This window comes from Myotis yumanensis, unplaced genomic scaffold (assembly GCF_028538775.1).
Source record: "Myotis yumanensis isolate MYYU_CA2020_CCGP unplaced genomic scaffold, mMyoYum1.0.hap1 SCAF_10, whole genome shotgun sequence".
Taxonomy (NCBI): domain Eukaryota; kingdom Metazoa; phylum Chordata; class Mammalia; order Chiroptera; family Vespertilionidae; genus Myotis; species Myotis yumanensis.
The window spans coordinates 9,109,626-9,129,828 of record NW_027223761.1 but is presented as its reverse complement, the minus strand read 5'-3'; the positions used below and the strand labels follow the sequence as shown (position 1 = coordinate 9,129,828).

General features: G+C 47.1%; 2 protein-coding genes and 1 pseudogene across 4 annotated transcripts in view; 1 reads left to right on the top strand and 2 right to left on the bottom strand.

The window, feature by feature from the left end:
• NAT10 (N-acetyltransferase 10) overlaps positions 1-14,045 on the bottom strand; it is a 33,694-nt gene extending 19,649 nt beyond the window's left edge. Inside the window, exons 1-11 of one of the 2 annotated variants that reach the window (XM_070427767.1) lie at positions 13,970-14,045; positions 11,504-11,625; positions 10,549-10,640; positions 7,171-7,342; positions 5,823-5,945; positions 4,180-4,241; positions 2,251-2,365; positions 2,054-2,161; positions 1,590-1,723; positions 322-415; positions 78-176 (exon numbers count right to left, since the gene is read on the bottom strand). In XM_070427767.1, the coding sequence (XP_070283868.1) occupies positions 78-176; positions 322-415; positions 1,590-1,723; positions 2,054-2,161; positions 2,251-2,365; positions 4,180-4,241; positions 5,823-5,945; positions 7,171-7,342; positions 10,549-10,640; positions 11,504-11,611 (1,107 nt within the window). In that variant the 5' untranslated portion in view covers positions 11,612-11,625; positions 13,970-14,045. Of the gene's footprint in view, positions 1-77; positions 177-321; positions 416-1,589; positions 1,724-2,053; positions 2,162-2,250; positions 2,366-4,179; positions 4,242-5,822; positions 5,946-7,170; positions 7,343-10,548; positions 10,641-11,503; positions 11,626-13,767; positions 13,939-13,969 lie in introns of those variants that run through there. The other variant, XM_070427768.1, reaches the window with a different exon arrangement.
• Positions 10,062-10,413, top strand: LOC139017862 (large ribosomal subunit protein eL34 pseudogene; annotated as a pseudogene).
• A 4,186-nt stretch (positions 14,046-18,231) lies between the features above and the next one.
• CAPRIN1 (cell cycle associated protein 1) overlaps positions 18,232-20,203 on the bottom strand; it is a 39,527-nt gene continuing 37,555 nt past the window's right edge. For both annotated transcript variants that reach the window (XM_070427765.1, XM_070427764.1), the window contains one exon: positions 18,232-20,012. In XM_070427765.1, coding sequence (XP_070283866.1) covers positions 19,948-20,012 — 65 coding nt within the window. In that variant the 3' untranslated portion in view covers positions 18,232-19,947. The remainder of the gene's footprint in view (positions 20,013-20,203) is intronic.

Here is a 20,203-nt window from a genome sequence, read left to right as displayed (position 1 = left end):
TATACCAGAAAACACCTTGGAGCCATTGAAAACCAGCAGGGCACTCCCCCCACAGCAGAGTTGGGAACGAGCCTCACCTGAACGGTCTGCCTGTGTTCTCGGAATACGTTCACTCTGATCACTGCTTTGTTGAATTCGGGATTTAAAGACTGAATAATCTCATAATCCAGATGCTCCTGATGGGGAAGAGTGAAACCAACGACAAGCGTCAGGAACAAGCTTTAGAAATGGAACGGTAAGAAAGCAAGCATGCATTCCAAAGACTCCGCTGGATTTAAACTCAGCACTCAACCAAAATGAATTCTTATCCTGACTTCCTACCTGATATTGTAGCGCGTCAAATCCTTTAAATACAAACTCAAACAGAGTGTGGAGGTTATCAGGGCTTGGGGAGGTAACAAAGATATTGGAGTACCTAGTGGACAAAAGAAGAAGGCATTTAAGTAATGAGGAAATCTAGGAACTGTTTGGGGAACTTAAGAAAAAAAAGAACACACTTTCGGTTTGCCCAAGTCACATAGGTAATAATCAAACAATGATGGAGATGGGGGGTGGGAGGGGGTGGCGGGGGAGGGAGAATCAGGAGGAAAAGTAAAGCAACTCCGGACACGAGGATTTTTCCTCCCAAACGAAGGAAACCACTAACAGTCTGAAGGCAGCATGTCCCGCAATTAGCTACCGCCACGTGAAAACCCACTAAGAGGCGCTGTGCGGACAATCCCTCAGAGTGCAACCCCTCCCAGTCCGTGCCCTGGGATGAGAGGGACGGCACCACACTGACCACTAGCTGTGCTGAGAGCGTTGCAAACTGGGAGGCCAGAGAGCTGCACTGGCACCGGGGCCGAGGCCGCAGCACACCGGAGGGTGTCCTGTGGCTGGACAGGTGCTAACAACTAAGGGGCCGACCGGTAACCTGGGAGCAGCAAGAGGAACAAAGGACTCGGAGTCGGGAGCTGAGTTCAGCCCAGGGCTGCTGGCTCTGACTTGCTCAGGATCTTGGCAGCCACTGGGACGTTTCTCCATCTATACAACGCTCAGAGCGACTGGGAGCACCACGGAAGATGGTGCGTTCGGAGAACACTGTCTCCTAGGTCCACTGCTGATGTCTGTGAAGCCAGAAGCAGGTACTCTGCTGGCAGCTGCATGAACCTCCCACTCAGGGCAAAAGACAGAAGTAACATCGCACGCAAGGCAGCTCCTCAGAAGCAAACAAGATCCTCTATTGATCAAAATCATTAAAATGTCAAACCTGTACTTTCCTCAGTCAGCAAAGCTGGTCATACACATTCTCGTGTCCTGGGAATTTTAAAGTTTCTCAGCAGCATCTCTTTGTTTTAGTGTTTGTTCGACTTTAAAGTGACCACAGAGGCCCTGGAGTGTGTCTGTGTCTGCCTGCACATGTGTGTTTGCACCTCTGAGAGCCGGGGAATGTGCTGCTGTTTCTAGACAGGAACCCAACCCCCAGAGAAATCACCAGAAGCCTGCTCAGCCCCAGAACAGCCTCCCAGCCTCCCTCCCTACCTAATCCGCACGCACACTGCTCCCCCGGAGCCCAGAGTTCCTAAAGAGGGGGACTCGGGCGCCCTTACCCAAAAGCCACTGCCCCAGCAATAGCCAGTCCCAGGGCTGCCGATTTCCCCCTCCCTCGGGCAGCCGTGAGTGCCACGGTACTCCTAAGGGTCTTCTCAGAGATCCCCTCGATGAATTTCAGGACAGCTTTGGCCTGTGGAAAGACACGCATTAGGTGAGCTCTGAGAAAGGCGGAGTTCCAGCCATCAACCCCCAGCCCCTGGAGAATCAGGCTGATGCCAAGGCGAGATAAAAGGGGGCAGTTCTCACAGGCCTGAACTGTTCCTGGGGGGACGGGGGCAGAGTAACCCTGGACTTCTGTTGTGAACCCAGACAAGACGGAACAGCCCTGCTGAGTCTGAGCAAGAGAAAGCACCGTCCCCGGGGAGGAGCCAAGCCTTGACTTGGCGTGTTGCTTTCTGCGCGTTACAGTTACCCTCTGTGCTAATTATTCTGGGACAGGGAACGTCTGGATGCCACGCACCTGGTCTAGGGTCCTGCAGCAGTCCACCAACACGCCCACAGGCTGCGTGTCCTGCAAGCTCTCCTTCAGCTCCTTCAGCTCCAGGTCAGAAGGACCGAGACTCTCATCCTACCAGGGGAGAGAAGGTTTGCCGCTGCCCCGGGAGAGTTCGACAGACAAGGTGGCCTCCCCAGATTCTCGGACCCTGGCCTACTCACCGGGGCCTGGGGAGGGAGGGCCTCAATGCTGGCCGCGTGGGAGGAGATGGGCAGGATGTTGAGCTGGTCATCAATGACGAGACACTTCTTACAGGAGGCCAGAGAGAGAATAAACCTGAGGAGCAAAACCACCACAGTGAGGTGCTGGGGGGAGAGGACAATGTCTACACAGCAAAGTGCGGCTCATCATTTGGCACCACGATCTGAGAAAGTCAAAACCCAGTTGGAGAGCAATGGGAAGAGAGCTCCTCTCCAGGGCACCTGAACATACTTCTTTTTTTTATTTCTTAATTGATTTTCGGAGAGGGAGAGAGATAAACATCGATCAGCTGCCCCTGCATGCCCCTGGGGATTGAGCCTGCAACCTGCCCATGTACTTGGCTAGAATCAACCGACAACCCTTCGGCCCAACCAACCGAGCCACACCAGCCAGGGCCTGAACACGCTTCCTGCAGCAGAGAAAGCCGAGAACTCTCGAGAGACTGCTTACAAGCATTCCTCTGTGCACAGCCGCCACCGTTCCCTGTGCCATTTGCCCCTTCCCACATCCCCTCACCCTTTAGCACTATGGTGTCCCAGGGCTCCCTTAAATGGGGACCTCCAAACCCACCGCCATGTGCTCACCGCTCACAGAGAAACATGCACAAATGGATTAACCTGCTGTCACAGGAGGAAAAATTAAAGAGAAGGGAAGACAGGAAGCTCCCTTAAGAAACAGAACTAAACATTCCTGCGTGTAGGAAAACATGTGCTTGCCATGAAACTGAAACTTCTCCCACAAACACAAGAAAAAGGCCTCACGCGCTACTTTCACAGGCTTCGGGGGAGCACAGCATAACTTCCTGTCCTACTCCTAGGAGTCAGTCTCAGGAGGCCCCAGGGTTCATCGAGGCCAGGATTTCTCAACCTCAGCACTACCGACATTTTAGACCAGATCATTCGTTGTTGCTCTGTGGCTTTTAAGCTGTTTAGCAGCATCCCTGGCCTCTACCCTCTAGATGCCAGTAGCACCTCTACCACACCCCCCTCCCCCAAGACATGACAATCAAAATGGCTCCAGACGTTGCCAAATCCCCCGGGCAAAACGGCTTTGGGAACTACTGCTTGGGTGAGAACGACTGCTTGGGTTTCTCAAGGTGTTTCACAGGCTGCTAACTGGTGTTCCCTGTAAAAGGGCCCTGTGGCCAAATAAACGTGGGAAAGCATCTGTAAGCATCCGTTAAACAGGTCCCTGCTGCTGCAAGACTTTCAGAGGCTACAACAGGCTAATGTGACTCTTCATAAAGGAGAAGCAGTGTGAGCATTCCCCAGACATACCGGGCCACAAAACCCTTTTGTCAGCAGGTCCCTCTCAAAACACCAGTGTTCGCCCTGGCTGGTTTGGCTCAGTGGATAGAGCCTCGGCCTGTGGACTCTAGGGTCTCGTGTTCGATTCTGGTCAAGGGCACATGCCCCGGTTGCAGGCTCGATCTCCAGTAGGGGGCGTGCAGGAGGCAGCCAATCAGTGATTCTCTCTCATCATTGATGTTTCTAACTCTCCCTCTCCCTTCCTCTCTGAAATCAATAAATTTTTTTAAAAAAACACGGGTGTTCTGCAAAACGCATTTCGGGAAACAGTGACCCAGACAAATCACCCCTTTGACAGATGAGTTAGCTAAGAGATGGAGAGGGGGAGAGGGAGAGGGAGAGGGAGAGGGACTTGGTGAGGGCCGGAGCAAGACAGAATCCAGGCCTCCTGGCCCAGCTTTGCACTCGCTTGCACTGCTTTCCGTTAGTTTCACGGCTGCTGCTGTCCAAAGTTTCACCATTTGGGCTCCAGTACCACCTCCCCTCAGACAGAAGCCCAACTCTCAGTTGGGTCCAAGATAAAACATCCCTCCCACGGTGGCTCCCAACAACAGAGGCCTGAGAAATATGCGACAGACCTACCTCTCATTAAACCTTCCCACCACGTCCTGATGAGCCTCTGTCCTGTATCTTGAATGCACGTCCTAGGAGAGAACATCCATTAACAAAGGCATCCACAGAGGCCGAGGCGCAGGGTCCACACGGGAAGAAGCTCCATCGAGCAGCCCTGGGGGAAAGGAGGTGCCGGCGATGCTGCTGGAAACCAAACCCACTTCTCCATAGCCCGCTGTGCTGAACTCGCCAAAGCTCTCTGCTGGAACTGGGATCAGACACCCAGCGCCATGCTCCTTATTCCAACAAACTGGCCCTCACCTCACCTCTGACTCTGTCCACATTTTATCCAACATCAAAAAATGTATCCATTTGTTCACTAAAAATACATACGAACAATGCCAGCCATGGCCAGACATGCTGGGCACACACTAGTGTTTGGTAAAGCATGACCTCTGTTCTCCTGGAGCTTACAGCCCCATGATTGGAGGGAGAGAAATGAGCAAACAGATACAAGTTTTGGCAAACACTACAAATGAGCAAACGGGGTGCAATGATAGCAAAAGGGGGCGGGGGATACTACTTAATGGGGTAGTAAGGGACGGGCCTCTGAGGTGATAAGCAGGCAGCCAAGTAAGTGGGCACAGAGTCACTTGTTCATTCACAAATATTTAATGAGTGCTTACTACAGACCAGGCACTCTTCCAGGGAGAAAATGAAGGCCCTGCTCTTATGCAGTTTAAAGACTAGCCCAGGAGCTGTAACATGCTTTAAAGACAAAGAATGCAGGTTAAAGGAGTGATTAACAAAACCCCCTATTCTCAACAGGGTGTGAGAAGAGACCACACTGAGGAGGTGATATTTGAACAGGGACCTGAAGGAGTGAGGAAGTGAGCCATGCAGCCATCGCGGGAACAGCAAGTGCAAAGGCCTGGAGGTGAGAGTGTGCTGGGTATGTCTGAGGACTTTCAAAGCGGCCAGAGGGGCTATAGTGACAAGTAAGGGAGGAGTGGTGACAGGAAGCAGGTACTAAGATTTGCGCAAAGTCCTTTCACCGGATGAATGCAGCTCACAAAACCCTGAGGCCAATCCTAACACCATTTCCAAACAACTGGGCAGTGGACAGGACTCCAAACCTGCTGCTCGGAACACCCACGTGGCATCCAATGAGATGTATCCCCCCTCCTGACCACGTCCTCTGCTTTGGGAGTAAACTACCCCTCCCAGAGTCAAAGTGCTTGTTAGGGGGGGGGTTGTGGGGGGGGGGGGGGGGGACTGGCAAATGGTCCTTCATTCTCCACTAGGATAAGGGCCAGTGAAGAACTCTGTCCACAGCCCCCTTTTTTGCAACACACAGATTTAGGCACTGGCATGAGTCTCTGCTATTACTATTTCAGAAATTTAACTCTCTGACAGCTGCATTGCCTCTGAATCTCACTGGAATAGAATTTGCAAATGCCCAGCAGCAAATGCAAAATTCAGAGATTCCTAGGCACACTCAGGGCCATTTCACTGCAGTGACTTTCTCATTAGCTGCAGTCCAAGAGCTCCCAGCCAGAGACTGGCTGACCACTCACTGGAGTTAGTTGCTCAACAGGAATTCTTCAAAGTGGTCTACAGTAAAAATGATTGATTTGAACCCTCCAGAATTAAATTACAAAACAGACACTTACCATGGTCATCGTGTATAACTGCTTGAGGGAATTCATGGTCCGTAGGAGAATAACCACCAGCCCACCACCTTCCACTGTTTCTACAGTCCTGGCCAGCAAGTTTGGAGTTAAAGCTTCAAAATCCTGGAAGAGATTTTAGTACAAGCTCAGGACCACACCCCTCACCCAACTCACCGACACACACACACACACACACACACCCTTACTCTTACTTAGGGGGACCACAGAAGAGAGCGCAGCCCTGGAGAATAGGGGTACCTGGTTTTATATGTCAAAAGTGTTTCTAATAATCTCTGATAACATACATTTTCGACAGCCATCATCCAGTCTTCACTGATTCAAACTTGAATTTCAGAAACATCTCACATTCATTTTGACATGTTTATAGATGGAAACTGTAACTGACAAAACTACACCACATGGGGGAGCCATTGCTTAAAGGAGCCACAGTCAGTGCCACTGGTAACACTAACAGTGGTGAGCTTAACACTCCCTATGGGTCAGTAATCAGAGTGTGAGGCAAAATGCTTTTTCCTGGCCTCCAAGGTGGGAGGCAAGCCAGCAGCGGGTGGCACAACCCACTGGAAGGCAGAGGGGGGAAAATTAGAACTTCTAGTCATGATTTTCTTAGTTTATATTTTGTAAGGTCTGCTTTATAATGTATGTAATCATAATAGTACTTGTAAATAAACAGATACCAAAATGCGGGGATTTGTGCTTAAATGTCTTTTTTGTGCGTGTGAATCAAAGAATAAAACAAAGACCATGTGAGCTCAAAACAAAGACAAATGTCAAACAGTCTATTAACTTGCCGGACAAAATAATACGTACCAGCGAAGAAATTCACCGGGTAGTTCTGTGTGTGTGTGTGTGTGTGTGTGTGTGTGTGTGTGTAGGGGAGTTTAAGGACCAGAAGGGGCAGGAGAGAGCTGGTGGGGGTTATGCCAGTCAAGCACTATGGGCAGGACATGAGCGCACAGGTCTTTACCCAGTTGGTTAAAACAAGTCCAACTTGTCACCAAAATTTTCAGTTATTTCCCATAAAGACCTGGAGTCACTTGAAGGTCACAGTGCTTTCTTTATCAGCTTTAGCCTGTTAGAATCACTTGCGACAGAACATCACTGCCAATTTTGGTATCACTAGACAAGTGCCACTTTAAGTAGAAACTGTTCTCTTAATACGGGATGAATTATCGTTTGTTTGAAAGTGGCCAAGTGTTCCGCTGATAATACTTGGGGGAGGAGGGTTCGTGTGAATCCTCTCTTGCTGCCCACTGCTCTCCTGGGGAACCAGGCAGCCCAGCACCCCCCATGCTGCCTCCAGGCCAGGCCGGAGGGTGCCACCCACCTGGAGAACACACATGCCGAAGGTATTGCCCAGGATCTTGTGGGTCTCGTTGTAGTAGCAGTAGCGAATGTTTGTGGCGGCGACAAAGAGTTCAAAGGGGTCATCTTGCTTTATGTTCAGTGTTCCGTTCTTTATTTTTTTCTGTAGCTGACGCATTCTTTTCTTCCGGTGACTGCAATCACCCCCCCCATCCCATGAGAGCCAGTTAACCAGAGGGGCTAGAGAACTGGGAGCGAATGATCACGGGCTTAGACCCTCAGAGCTGGGAGGGAAGCTGGAAATCGCAGGGCTGGTCCCCGCCCCTGAAAGGGGAAGAAAACCGGAGCGGCACTGGAGCAGAGCGGTTTAGAAGCTGGGCTTCGGAGGGAGACAGAGGCAAGCCTGTGTGTGAACTCGGCTGTCCTGCTCTGTCACTTTAAAAGCACGGTGATGAGAGCACCGAAACCTTTTGGCCAGAGCCAGGGCTTGAAACCAACCTCAGCGGCCTCGTTACCTCAGTCTCAAGCCGCTGCTTCAGCTACAGGCTGCCCTCCCCAGAACACCTGGGAAGGCGTGGTGAGGGCAGGGTCGTGTCCTCAGCTTTCCTGCACGAACCCATCACTTCCTTCCCACACTGTGGAACAAGTCCCCAAGGGCAGTTCTAACCCAAGACAACACTGTCAGGGGGACAGGCACTGCAAGAGGAGACAAGCGCTGAAGAGGCGGGGCTGCGGGACCGAGGAAAAGCTTCAGGAAGGAGGCAGCCCTGAGAGGTGTGGAGCATTCGCCGGGTGATGGCAGAGGCAGCGGTGGCACCCGGGGCAGAGGAGGCAGCAGGTGCGAAGGCAGCAAGTTCCACCACAGCAGAGAGCAGCCAGAGCTGGAGATAGGACTTCAGAGTCAGCATCAGAGACAAACAGATTTGGGAATAACGGAGGAGGCCCAAGGACGGAATCGCACATGCTGGCTGGGCTCAGCACAGGAGAAAATAAGATCAAAGGGAAGAGACGAGCGCAGGAAGGTGGTCTGAGTAAGAAAAGGAGGGCATTTCTGAGGTTATCTGCCAAGTGACAGCATTCTGCACCCCGGACTCCTCCACACACAGAGCTGTTGGTGGAACTGCCAAGTTTCTACTAGGTAACCGACCCACCTCCCCTGGCTGTGGCTGGGGGGAGAGGGGTCTTTCCACAGAAATTAGGAAGAAAGACTGATTCTACATATAAAACTCAAGTCTGTGTCTGCAATAGGGACAACAGAAAACAGAAAGCTGCCCTGGACAGTGTGGCTCAGTTGGTTGAGCGCTGTCCCATGCACCAAGAGGTTTGCAGGTTTGATTCCCAGTCAGGGCACAGGCCCAGGTTTCAGGCTTGCTTCCTAGTAGGGGGCATGCAGGAGGCAGCCAATCAATGTTTCTCTCTCTCTCTCTCTCTCTCTCTCTCTCTCTCAAATCAAGATAAACATTTTTTTTTTTAAAGAAAGAAAACAGCCGAAACCGGTTTGGCTCAGTGGATAGAGCGTCGGCCTGCAGACTGAAAGGTCCCAGGTTCGATTCCGGTCAAGGGCATGTACCTGGCTTGCGGGCACATCCCCAGTGGGGGATGTGCAGGAGGCGGCTGATCGATGTTTCTCTCTCATCGATGTTTCTGACTCTCTATCTCTCTCCCTTCCTCTCTGTAAAAAATCAATAAAATTTATAAAAAAAAAAAAAAAAAAAGAAAACAGAGCCAAAACCGGTTTGGCTCAGTGGATAGAGCGTCGGCCTGCGGACTGAAGGGTCCCAGGTTCGATTCCGGTCAAGGGCATGTACCTGGGTTGCGGGCACATCCCCAGTAGGAGATGTGCAGGAGGCGGCTGATCGATGTTTCTCTCTCATCGATGTTTCTAACTCTCTATCTCTCTCCCTTCCTCTCTGTAAAAAATCAATAAAATATATTTAAAAAAAAAAAAAAGAAAGAAAGAAAACAGAAAGCTGAGCTAAAGTGGGAAAAAACAGAGCAGACATGCGGAGATGAGAGAATGAGGAAAGACTGGGAGCACTGTGGCTCTCCAGCCCAAAGCAGAGCGGAGGTCTCATCCCCTGAGGGTCATGAGCTGTCCCCTCTTCTCCAACACACTCCCTTTGTACCTAAGTGTGTTTGTGCTGGAGGTCTGCTATTTACAGGCCCAAGTCTTAAGTTCACAGCTTCAAAAAAATAAGACTAGGCAGTACCATGTCAAACACAGCAGTAAACTAGTGGAGGAAGAGCTCTGAAAAGAAGGAGAAAGAGGAAGAAACGTTATCGAATTGGGCATCGGGTCATCAACGATATCCAAGAGCACAATTTGATCACAAGGGTGGCCAGGAAATGCAACAGGCTCTGTTTCAAGCTGTTTGGCAATAAGAATGAGTAAAAATGCTAAACCGAGGGATAAAGCTGGGTATGTAGCTTTTTTTATAAATATAATGGAGAAAGCTGAGCATGTTTAACAGGAAAAAGGAGAAAGTTTCAAAGGGGGATAGAGTGTCCAGGAGAGGAAACGAAGTACAGGTCCGGAGAGCAGTTTGAGAAGAGAACCAGAGTAGACCAAGGGGTTTGCTTTAAAGATGGGATGAGGGACATCCTCAGAAACAAAAGGGAAGGAAGAGGGAGAGTGAAAAATTGAGGTAAGAAAAGGCAATTAAGGGAGCTTGCATTACATGGGCTTAGGAAAGTAGGAAGAAAAATCACATGCAGAAAGCAAGGATCTGCACTGGGGACTTAAAGAGCATGAAAATGATTTGAAACTTATTGTCAGGAATGAAGGCAGACACCAGCTCTAGTGTTTTCTCTAGTTGGAAATGTCCTCAGAGACAGCACCTCCACTAACAATCCCAGAAAAACTCAAGAAATCATTTCCTGTTCTTCCGGGGATGGTGACTTCAGGTACTCACCATGGTCCAGCATCTGACATACCGTCGGAGGCTGTCCTACAAGACAGCCGCTAACAAAACGAGGCTGTCCTGAGCCCCTGGTAACACAATTGTTTACTTTACACCAAGAAGGTTGGGAAAGCACCAAAGTCTGCATGTGGTGCGTGCCCAGGCCGGCTTCGCAGAGCTCGTGCCGTGAGACCTAAAGTTCTAATGGGGTTGTCTAAAGCGAAAAACACGTCAGCAGGGTCTACGGTGGATCCACGTGTGCTAAACGCGTCCGTGACAGGATCAAGCGTGCTTTCCTTATTGAGGAGCAGAAAATTGTTGTGAAAGTGTTGAAGGCACAAGCACAGAGTCAGAAAGCTAAATAAATTTTTAAAATGAAGCTTTTTGAGTAATAGAAACCATCAAAAGGCTCAAAAAAAAAAAAAAGAAATCATTTCCTGGCACGTAACTAAGGAGCAGGAATCGTAAGTAGCACGGGGCACTCAAAGGGCCGAGCTTACCTGCTGAAGCCCAGCTCTTTCTTGTAACACCACAGCACCGAAGGCCGGGCCTTCACGGTTGCTTTGGACAACATGTGATGGAGTATGACCACCTGCCAAAGGAAAAAGTCACAGAATCTCAGAACCGAAAGTGACCTTTGAGTCTGCCAGGCCCAGGACCTCATTTGACAGATGTGGAAACTAAACTGAGGGCCAGGGAAGTGCCCAGGGTCACTAGGCAAGTAGCGCTCAAGATGGGACTAGAAGCCACACCCCCTTAACCTTGTGCTCAGGCCACCACCCACAGCATCTAAAGTTGTTAACCTGTCTGCTAATGTTTCTAACTATAGAGTATTTATCACTTACAAATAAAGAAAGAAAGATTCCCCAGTTGGCATTTTACTTAAAGAAAACCAGTCAAGCCCCTAGCCGGTTTGTCTCAGTGGATAGAGCATTGGCCTGTGGACCGAAGGTCACGGGTTCAATTGCGGTCAAGGGCACATACCTGGATTGTGGGCTCAATCCCCAGTAGGGGGCGTGTAGGAGGCAGCCGATCAATGATTCTCTCTCCTTGATGTTTCTATCTCTCTCTCCCTCTCCCTTCCTCTCTGAAATCAATAAAAAGTATATTTTTAAAAAAAAGAAAACCAATCAAGCCGGACCAGTGTGGCTCAGTGGTTGAACATCAACCTATGAACCAGGAGGTCAGGGTTCGATTTTTGGTTGGGTCACATGCCTGGGTTGCGGGCTCAATCCCCAGTAAGAGGTGTGCAGGAGGCAGCTGATCAATGATTGTCTCTCATCATTGATGTTTCTATCTCTATCCCTCCCTCTTCCTCTCTGAAATCAACAAAAAAACTTTTTTTAAAGAAAGTCAAGGGACCGTAATGTCATTGTGTGCTAAAACCCCAGAGGGCCTGTGACATGCCGACTCTGGGGGCTGCACAGTAAGTCAGAAGCATGTACCAGGTCTTACCTGATCTTTTCCTCGATCTCCAACCACAACAAAGAGAGACCTTTGCCGCTCAGCTACCCCATTCTCTATGAGAATCCGGATTCGGTTATCTACTTTCTTCCGATGCATGGTGAGTACTATCACTAAAACAGAATGGAAGGAAGCACACTGACATGAGCACCAGATTCTGGGTGAGGAACATTAGCGGCTGCCTCCTGTGGGGCCAGGGACTGTACTAGGCACATTTACAGGTAACATCTTAACCCTCAAACAGCTCTCTAGGGAAAACATGACCCTCATTTTTTTAAAATTAGGAAACTGAGGCTTGGGAGGTGAATAAAATGTTCCTTCAACGTGGGAAGTCAACAGGAAAGCTGTAATTCACAAGTATATGGAGGAGCATTTTAAAAAATCAGAAACAGCCCTAGCTGGTTTGGCTCAGTGGACAGAGTGTTGGCCTGCGGACTGAAGGGTCCCAGGTTCAACTCCAGCCTAAGGCACATGCCTGGGTTGCAGGCTAGATCCCCAGTGGGGGCGTGCAGGAGGCAGCCAATCAATGATTCTCTCTCATCATTGATGTTTCTAACTCTCCCTCTCCCTTCCTCTCTCTGAAATCAACAAAAATATATTTTTTTAAAAAATCAGAAACAATGTTCAAAGAAATAGTGACTATACTATATAATGGTATATCTATGGGATATAATAAAGCAGTTTTCAATAAAACTTTTTCAAAATCATTAAAATTATCTAAAAACTAGAGGCCCAATGCATGAAATTCGTGCAAGATCAGGCCTTTCTTCCCCTGGCTGCAGGCCCTGGCTTCCCTCCAGCTCATGGGACCCAGGCTTCCCTCTTTGTCCAGAAGGTCGCCCTGAAGGATAGCCAGGACGTCTGGTCTAATTAGCATATTAAGCTTTTATTATTATAGATATGGATATAGATACTCATGTGAGAATAACATGGCAGGATTAAGTATGATACTGGGTTTTTTATGCATGTACATAATACATGGAGGGGGTAAAAAATGCCTGGCCAGTGTAGTTCAGTGGTTGAACCAAGAGGTCACGGTTAGATTCCCAGTCAGAGAACAGGCCCAGGGTTGCTGCTGAAGGCTTGACCAGTGGAAGGCATGCAGGAGGCAGCTGATCAATGATTCTCATCATTCATGTTTCTATCTCTCTCCCCCTCTCCTTTCCTCTCTGAAATCAATAAATAAAAGTATTATTTTTTAAAAAGAGAGAAGAAAAAAAAGACTGGAAGAAAACACCAAAACATAAAGTAGCTATTTCTAAATTTGCGATTGCTGGTGATTCTTATTTTGTTCTTTTTTTTTAGTTTTGCTTTTTAAAATGCACATGCCAGGCAGACCTCAAAAGTTATTGTAATTACATATAATAAAATATCACATCATTACCATAATAAATACACCAAAGAAACATCGGATATGTTAATCACATTTATAACATGAAATTTTAAATGTTACTTAGAAACTCCAGTGTCTGCTACATTCTAAATGTAAAGCTCATTAATTGAACCTTAACCATGCCTCTACTGTCCTTGTAATTCCCCAATCCAAACATAGAAATTAGCAGTTCTATTTTACTATAAACACTACGTCGCAATCAGTGGTTCCCATTTTACAAGGAAAGGAGCAAGTATCCCAAGGAAGAAAAGCTGTGGCGACAGGACGCACACTCGAGCCTGCCTGACTCGGAAGCCTGAGGTCATTCCAGTTTTTCTAAACTGCCCATCTTGACGGCTGAGTTGTGGGCCACATAACGACCCCATTATAATCCATCAATAATAGTTATTGGGACTGCTTTTTGCTCGTTACCTGGGAGGCCCAGAACAGTACCAGACAAAGTCTTGACTTCTGATTAAAGTCTGAGATTGCTGTTGCCATGAAAGGCTGAATGGAGGAGGAAGGCCTTGCAGGGGGAAAAGGGTGATTATTTTCCATTCACTCATCTGTCGTCTGACACATACACATGGCATCCATATGCCAGGCACCTTCAAGGAGTGCTAGTAAACAAGTCCGAATGCGACTGCTGAACGCGGAGCATGAAATGAACGAGCACCGGCGAGCAGCTAAGCGTGGGAGGACGTGGACTCAGGCTGCCTCCGCTCAGCGCCCAGCGCGGCAACCAGGTCCGCCCGTGCGGGCGTCAGGGCCTGTGGGCGGGTCCGCGGAGGCCGAGGGGCTGCCCCCACCCCATCACCTCGACTCCCCCACCCCATCACCTCGACTCCCCCACCCCATCACCTCGACTCCCCCAGCCCATCACCTCGACTCCCCCGGCTAGAGGTCCCCGGCGGGTGGAGAGCGAGCCAGGCAGCCCCCGAGAGCCCCCGAGAAGCACGCCGTGGCTGCCTGTTGGGGAGGAGGCTCCTGTCATCCAGGAGCGCCGGGCCGGCCAGAGGCAGGGTCTCCTCCGGCCCACAGACACCGGCCTCGGCAGCCAAGCCCGGCCGCCCCGCGAGATGTACCTGCGTCCCGAGTCCGGCGAATCCCAAATCGCTGCGAGGCGGAAGCACGTGGAGGAGGACGTGCTCCCGAGCGGCTTCCGAGGACGGCGCAGGGACCGCCCCCCGCGGACGCCGGGCTCCGCGACGCGCCCCGCCCCGCCCCGCCCCGCCGGCTCTGGGAAGCGGCGCGTGCCCGAGGGGGCCTTTCTCAGCCCTGTCCCTGCGCGATGACGTCAGACCCGGAGGCGGGGCTACCATCTCGGTGGCGACCGCGGCTCTTCCCTCTGCCGGTGGCGGCTGGGGTGCGGTAGGTCCGGTAATCTGCCCTCTTCGTAGCCAATGAAGAGACCTCGCTGCCAAGGACAAAGCCCGCAGATGCCGCACCCGCGGCCCTGCCCTGTGCCGGGCTGCTGGTGCCGGGCAGGTCCGGGACTCCACTTGGTAAGTAGTCCAGGGTTTTCCAGGTCAGCCTGGTTATGCGAGACCTTCTGGTTTCAGGAATCTGCGTAACTTCCCGACCCTCTTATTTAAATACCTTCGCATTTTACTGACGAGATGAGGAAACTCCATCCGCAGACCTTTTCCATTCATCTCACTTAACCCAGCCCCCGCCGATGACCTTTGCCTGGAATTGTTTTACACCCACGGCGGCCGCTCCTTCGCCGGCTCCCTCGAGGCCCGCGGCCACCTAACGCTGGCGCTCTGCTGCAAACCAGCCCCCGGGTGCAGCTCCCACAACTCGCCCAAGCACGTGGCTACAAGGGTCACCCATGCCTTCTTTGGGCCAGATTGTTGAACTTAAATTCAACTGCTTGACACTTCGGACACCTCAAATTCATTGTGTGAAGTCGGGCTCGTTTCCCTTGCTCCCTGAAACGTTCCACAAATCAAGACACTTCTAAAGCTGATGCAGTCAGCGCCATCACCCATCTAGTCCAATTTCTTTACTCAACGAAGTCACCATGCCAGGCACAAGGGACAGTAACCAGTGTTCCTGTCCCTCGTGAAGCTTCCGGTAGGTTTTAAGTGGCATTAAAACTATCCATTGAGTAAGGTACTGCTTTAGAGGTGGACATGAAGCAAAGACCCAAACTTAGTGAAAATCTTGGCAAAGCAGCCAGTGTGGCCAGTGAGCAAAAAGAAAATGATAGATCAGGCCAGGTAATGAAGGGCATGTGGGCCAGATTTAGGCTTAACTCCAGGTGTGACGGGAAACCACTGCAATTTGGGATACCAGGAAGCGACAAAATCTGTCCTCTTAAAAGGCTCGCTCTGGCCACTGTGTAAAAACCATAGCAAGAGTAGAAGCAGGGAGAACCATTACAAGCTACTGTAGTTAACTTCTAAACTGGTATTGGTGATAGTCACAAGTGCTAGATGACTTGATATATTTTCAAGGTAGAACCATGTGGATTTGCGTAAGGACTAGGTATAGGGTATGAAAGGAAATCCAAGACGATGTCCAAGATGTATTTGCTCTGAGCAACTGGATGAATGTGGGCTAATAAGAGATCAAGTTGGCATACTCACCACATTCAAATGAAGACACTGAGTATGAATGGCCTCGAGAGTTTGGGACCTAGACATATTTCACACTAAAATGCTAATTGTGTCAAAATCATGAGATTAAGAGGTCATCTAGGAAAAAATATTAGCTAGAGATGATGTCTGATAACCAAGGCCCAGAGAACTCAGCAAAGTACACAGATATAAAATATGTAGAATCCATTCACCACCCTCCACACTGTGTTCATTTAGTACATGTTAACAGGCATCTCTTGACCCGTACATTTTGTTCTCAACACTGCACTGAGTGTTCTTTAAAATGGCATTTATTAGGAGGCCCACCATCCTTCCCCCTATACACACAGCTCAAACATCTTCAATAATCCCCACCTATTCTTACAAAATAAAACTTAACATGGCATGTAACTATAAAGACATCTATAGTGGCTTGTGTGCTTCTTCCATCTCTCAACTAACTCTATTCACTTGAGCCAGATAGCATTCTCAGTCACTGGAGATTGGACCTTTGGACATGCTTTCCTCTCACCTTCTTTGCCTTATTCTTCAAGTCTTAGTTCAACATCCCTTTCAATGAAGTCTTGCCTGATGGTTTTGACTAGGTTATATCAGTTGTGGCCTTAAAATCTACCATCAACCATGCTCCTCCATCGTGGCATTTGCTACACTTCAATGCCACATCAGTATCTTTTGACAGTTCAGTGAAAGAAGGAACCACAGTGATTTTGTCGCCATGAGTGCTCAGTGCTTGGCATGCCTGGCAAAGGCTACCCCAATTTTCTCAATGAAGATTTAGTTCAGTGGCTCCCTAATATAAACACAGGACTTAAAGAAAACTAGTACTTACAAATAACACAATACTAAAAATTGGCTTCATAGATTAGGTGAACCTTCACTATGTAAACTCAAAACAACCAGTCTTCTGCATGAGACTAGATTAGGCTTCAGAGCAGCTGTCAAAAGTATTGAAAGCCTGTTGAGAATACTGTAGTTCTGCCCTCTTAGAAATCAAAGCTACCAAAGAGATGTCTTTAACTTTTCCTCTCCTAAGTGTAAGGATTACATCTTTACTTAAAGGTTTGCTGAATGGTATATACAACTAAGGCAGACTTCACTCAAGGACAATAAGGAATCAGACTTTTAATGATTTAACCTAATGTAATTGAAACATTCACTAGTCTTCTCCAGTATTTTTGTAGAATTCAAAATTGGAAAAGGTGTGGAGATGAGCCTTAACAATTTACTTTCAGTTTCCTGAGGGTTTTCCTTCCCCATTACCTCTTTAGAAGGGATAAGCTCAAGGGCAATACCGACTCTTTTAAATATAGTCAACAAAACTTAAGAAGCTTAAGAACTCAGTGAGTTGGGAATTCAGGAGCTTAAAGATGAAGGTTTGAACTCCGTGCTTATCTGTATCCCATTTCCCCCTAATTAGATATATTATTGAAAATAAAATGAACAATACAAATTTCCTAAGACAATTACAAGATTGACTACTCAACTCCCTTCTACATTTTATGAATTGGTTGTCAACAAAGCACCTCAGTTCATGAGCCTTCTGATAAAACACATTCTCATGTCTCCTGTAAGTGGGTAAGTCTCCCATGTTGCATATATGAGGCAAAACAACTATACAAGCTAACTGATGAAAAGAATATTGAAAGGATACTTATTTTAGTATCAAGATAACAATGATCAGGAAAAACTCTTCCCTATTCTTTAAGGATATTAGGATCTGAAAATTAAACTGCCCTAACGGAGGCAATCCATGACATTCTACCTTAAAGCTTTAAAAAGGTCACATTATCCATGTGAGATGGCTGTATCTGTGCATTTACAAAAATTCTATGTATGGAGTCTTGCTATACCAAGAAACTACAATGACACATGTGACAATCATTTCCTTGCAACTCTGCTAATATATGCATTTGACCAAACAAAAGGCTTTCTGCAGATAGGACAAGTATATTAATATATTAAGACAGAATACTTAGAACCAAGACTCAGATCTTAATGAAACCTTTACAAAGTTCTCTGCCTCATACTGAGGTATTCCTTTATATAGGAATTCCTTTATAACATATAGCCTGGCCCCAGCCAGTGTGGCTCAGCAGTTGAACGTCAACCCAGAAACCAAGAGGTTGCGGGCTCCATCCTCAGTAGGGGCAGTGCAGGAGCAGCCAATCAATGATGTTCCTCTCTCATCCATGTTTCTATCCCTCTCCCTCTCTCTCCAAAAAAAAAATCAATTAAAAAAAATTAAAAAATATAGTCTGAATTGAAGCATAAACGCTTTACATTTACACTGCAATGGTAGAATGCCAAAAAAATACACAGTATTTCAAAAAAAATTCTTTAAAAAACATATAAATAAACAAACACCTTTACACATTCACATCTACACTAATGCATAGAACTTTGAAATCTAGAAAGTTTCTCCCCATCCCATCTCTGAACTGATTGAGATCACTGTATAAAGAACTTATTTACTTCAATTTTGATTGTAAATGTCATGAAATTGTTTTCTACACAGATAGCAAATTTAGTTTTATAGAGGACTGTAAGCATACATCTAGGGATTACCCAATAAACCACGAATATTTTATATAATCCCTCTAAAATACACCTAACATATGGTTGTGGTACATCCCAGGCAGATGTCATTTTAAAGCACACAAGGGGAGGTGCCAACAAAATAAATACTCATTTGCAAATGTAAACAGATAACCCTCCAATATGATGTACCACAACCACAAGAGAAAAGTCAAGAACTTACTTTATTTTAAAATAAACATTGAAGATCCCCCCCACTTCCCACCACCCTACAAAACTTTTGCATGTGGAATGTTCAACAGCCTATCCATTTTAGTAGGTTAAAACCAGCAAAAACTCCAGTTGTCTAATGATGAATGTTTGAGAATAATTTTGTGCTGAGCACCTACTGAAAAAATTCCTTAGCTAAAGGCTGAAAACAAAATGTAACTTCTGCACAGAAAATACCATTAACTTAGTAGCCTTTGCTTAATAGGTGGGCTTAGTTCCCCATGAATCAAAGTGGGATACGACAAGCAGCACTGAGTTCACAGGCACACAGAACTAGTGCTCAAACTGCTAGCACACATTCCAGCATGGTACATAAATTACTAAACTGTCAATCTCCACCGAAATCTGTGACTCTCCCTGTGCATCTAAGGGAAGGAATCACCACTTTGAATATAAATTCCTCCAGGAGAAAAGGATAATTAGGGTTAGACAAATTTAAGTAAAGAACTATAGAAATAGTTGCTGGAGATGACCATAAAATTTGAAACACAATGCATGACTGAACAGCTGCTAGCTGTTGAACACCAGTGTTTCAAGATGCGACTTTTATAAACATGTTTTATTTGTTTTGCTTATACCATCAGAACTGTAACTACTGACTGTTATTTCCCTAAAATAGGGAAATCAATCTAACACATACTGGTGCTTTTCAAAAGATAGCAATTTAAAAGGGTGGTAGCAGCAGGCATTTGTTATCTTTTAAAAACCTTCAGGCTGCAGGGAAACGGCCAAGAGTGTTATGATTATCCATTACAGATTTCCATCAGTACCTGTACCACTTCAGGTGACAAAACAGCAAGATCCAAGGATTAGTGACAATGAGCATCGTAAGGAATGATACATATTACCAATCCTTACAAAAGTCATTGTCAAAGAAAATGTTATGTGTTCAAAAGGTATCTAAATACTTCACAGTAAGTACAGAAGCGGTGATCCAGATTACATCCCATATTTGTTGCATATTTTTCAAAAAGTGCCAATCAAAGCCTAATATTGCATTTCGGCTTTGTCTTATACAGTGTCAGCTGTTAGGAAGCAATTTACATGTGTTTTTAACCACAGTCATTTGGCCAAGGATGAATAGTGCTGTGTCAAAGCTGGTAGCCAACCTTATATGTGTGATTAAGGGCCCATGCGTGATTTGATGTGCATCTAAACGTTCAATGCTCCATTTAACTGGAAAAGTTGTGAAGTGCAGTTTTTTTGCCAAACCAAACTCCTCCTTCCATCTTCCTTTCAAGGGAAATGTTTTTGTCAATTACCACTGAATAATGCTAGGGCTGATTTGTAGACTTTATCCAATGTCACAAGTCAATCTTGCTTTTTCCAAGCCACTTCGGTTAACTATGGAGATAGTATCACCCTGTAAAGTATATTATGTTTTACTCCTAAGCAAGGGTGAGGAATCTGAGTATCATGTGCAAGGCTCAAGATGACGCTTAGGACAGAACATGCAGAGTAAAAATAGTTTCCTTCCATATCCAGGTAATATAAAGCTGACAATTGTAGTCCTGTCTTTATGGGATGAAAACAGTCCCTTTACAATAAGTTTTCTGAAAGGGAGAACAAATAGATAATAACTCTTCTGGTAACATATTATGGTACACTGGCCAGTGTGTTTTTGGCGATTAAACATAATCCTGTGAATCAGATTAATTCACTTGCTGAGTGTTCATTTGCGGCATCCCTCTGTTGGGTCTTGGGGGCCCTCCACGACCTAGAAGACAAAAATGGCATTTGGTTTTTCTTTCAAATACTTTTTGTTTCGCCTTCAAGCAGATTTTCATCTGAAGTCAAGAAGCATGTGGGTAGCTTGTCACCACATTATTAGGTTTAAGAGGTCAATTCTTCAGTGTTCAAGTTTCACCTGTCCTGGAAGTTGTCATGCCCAAATTTGCTCATGTTCTC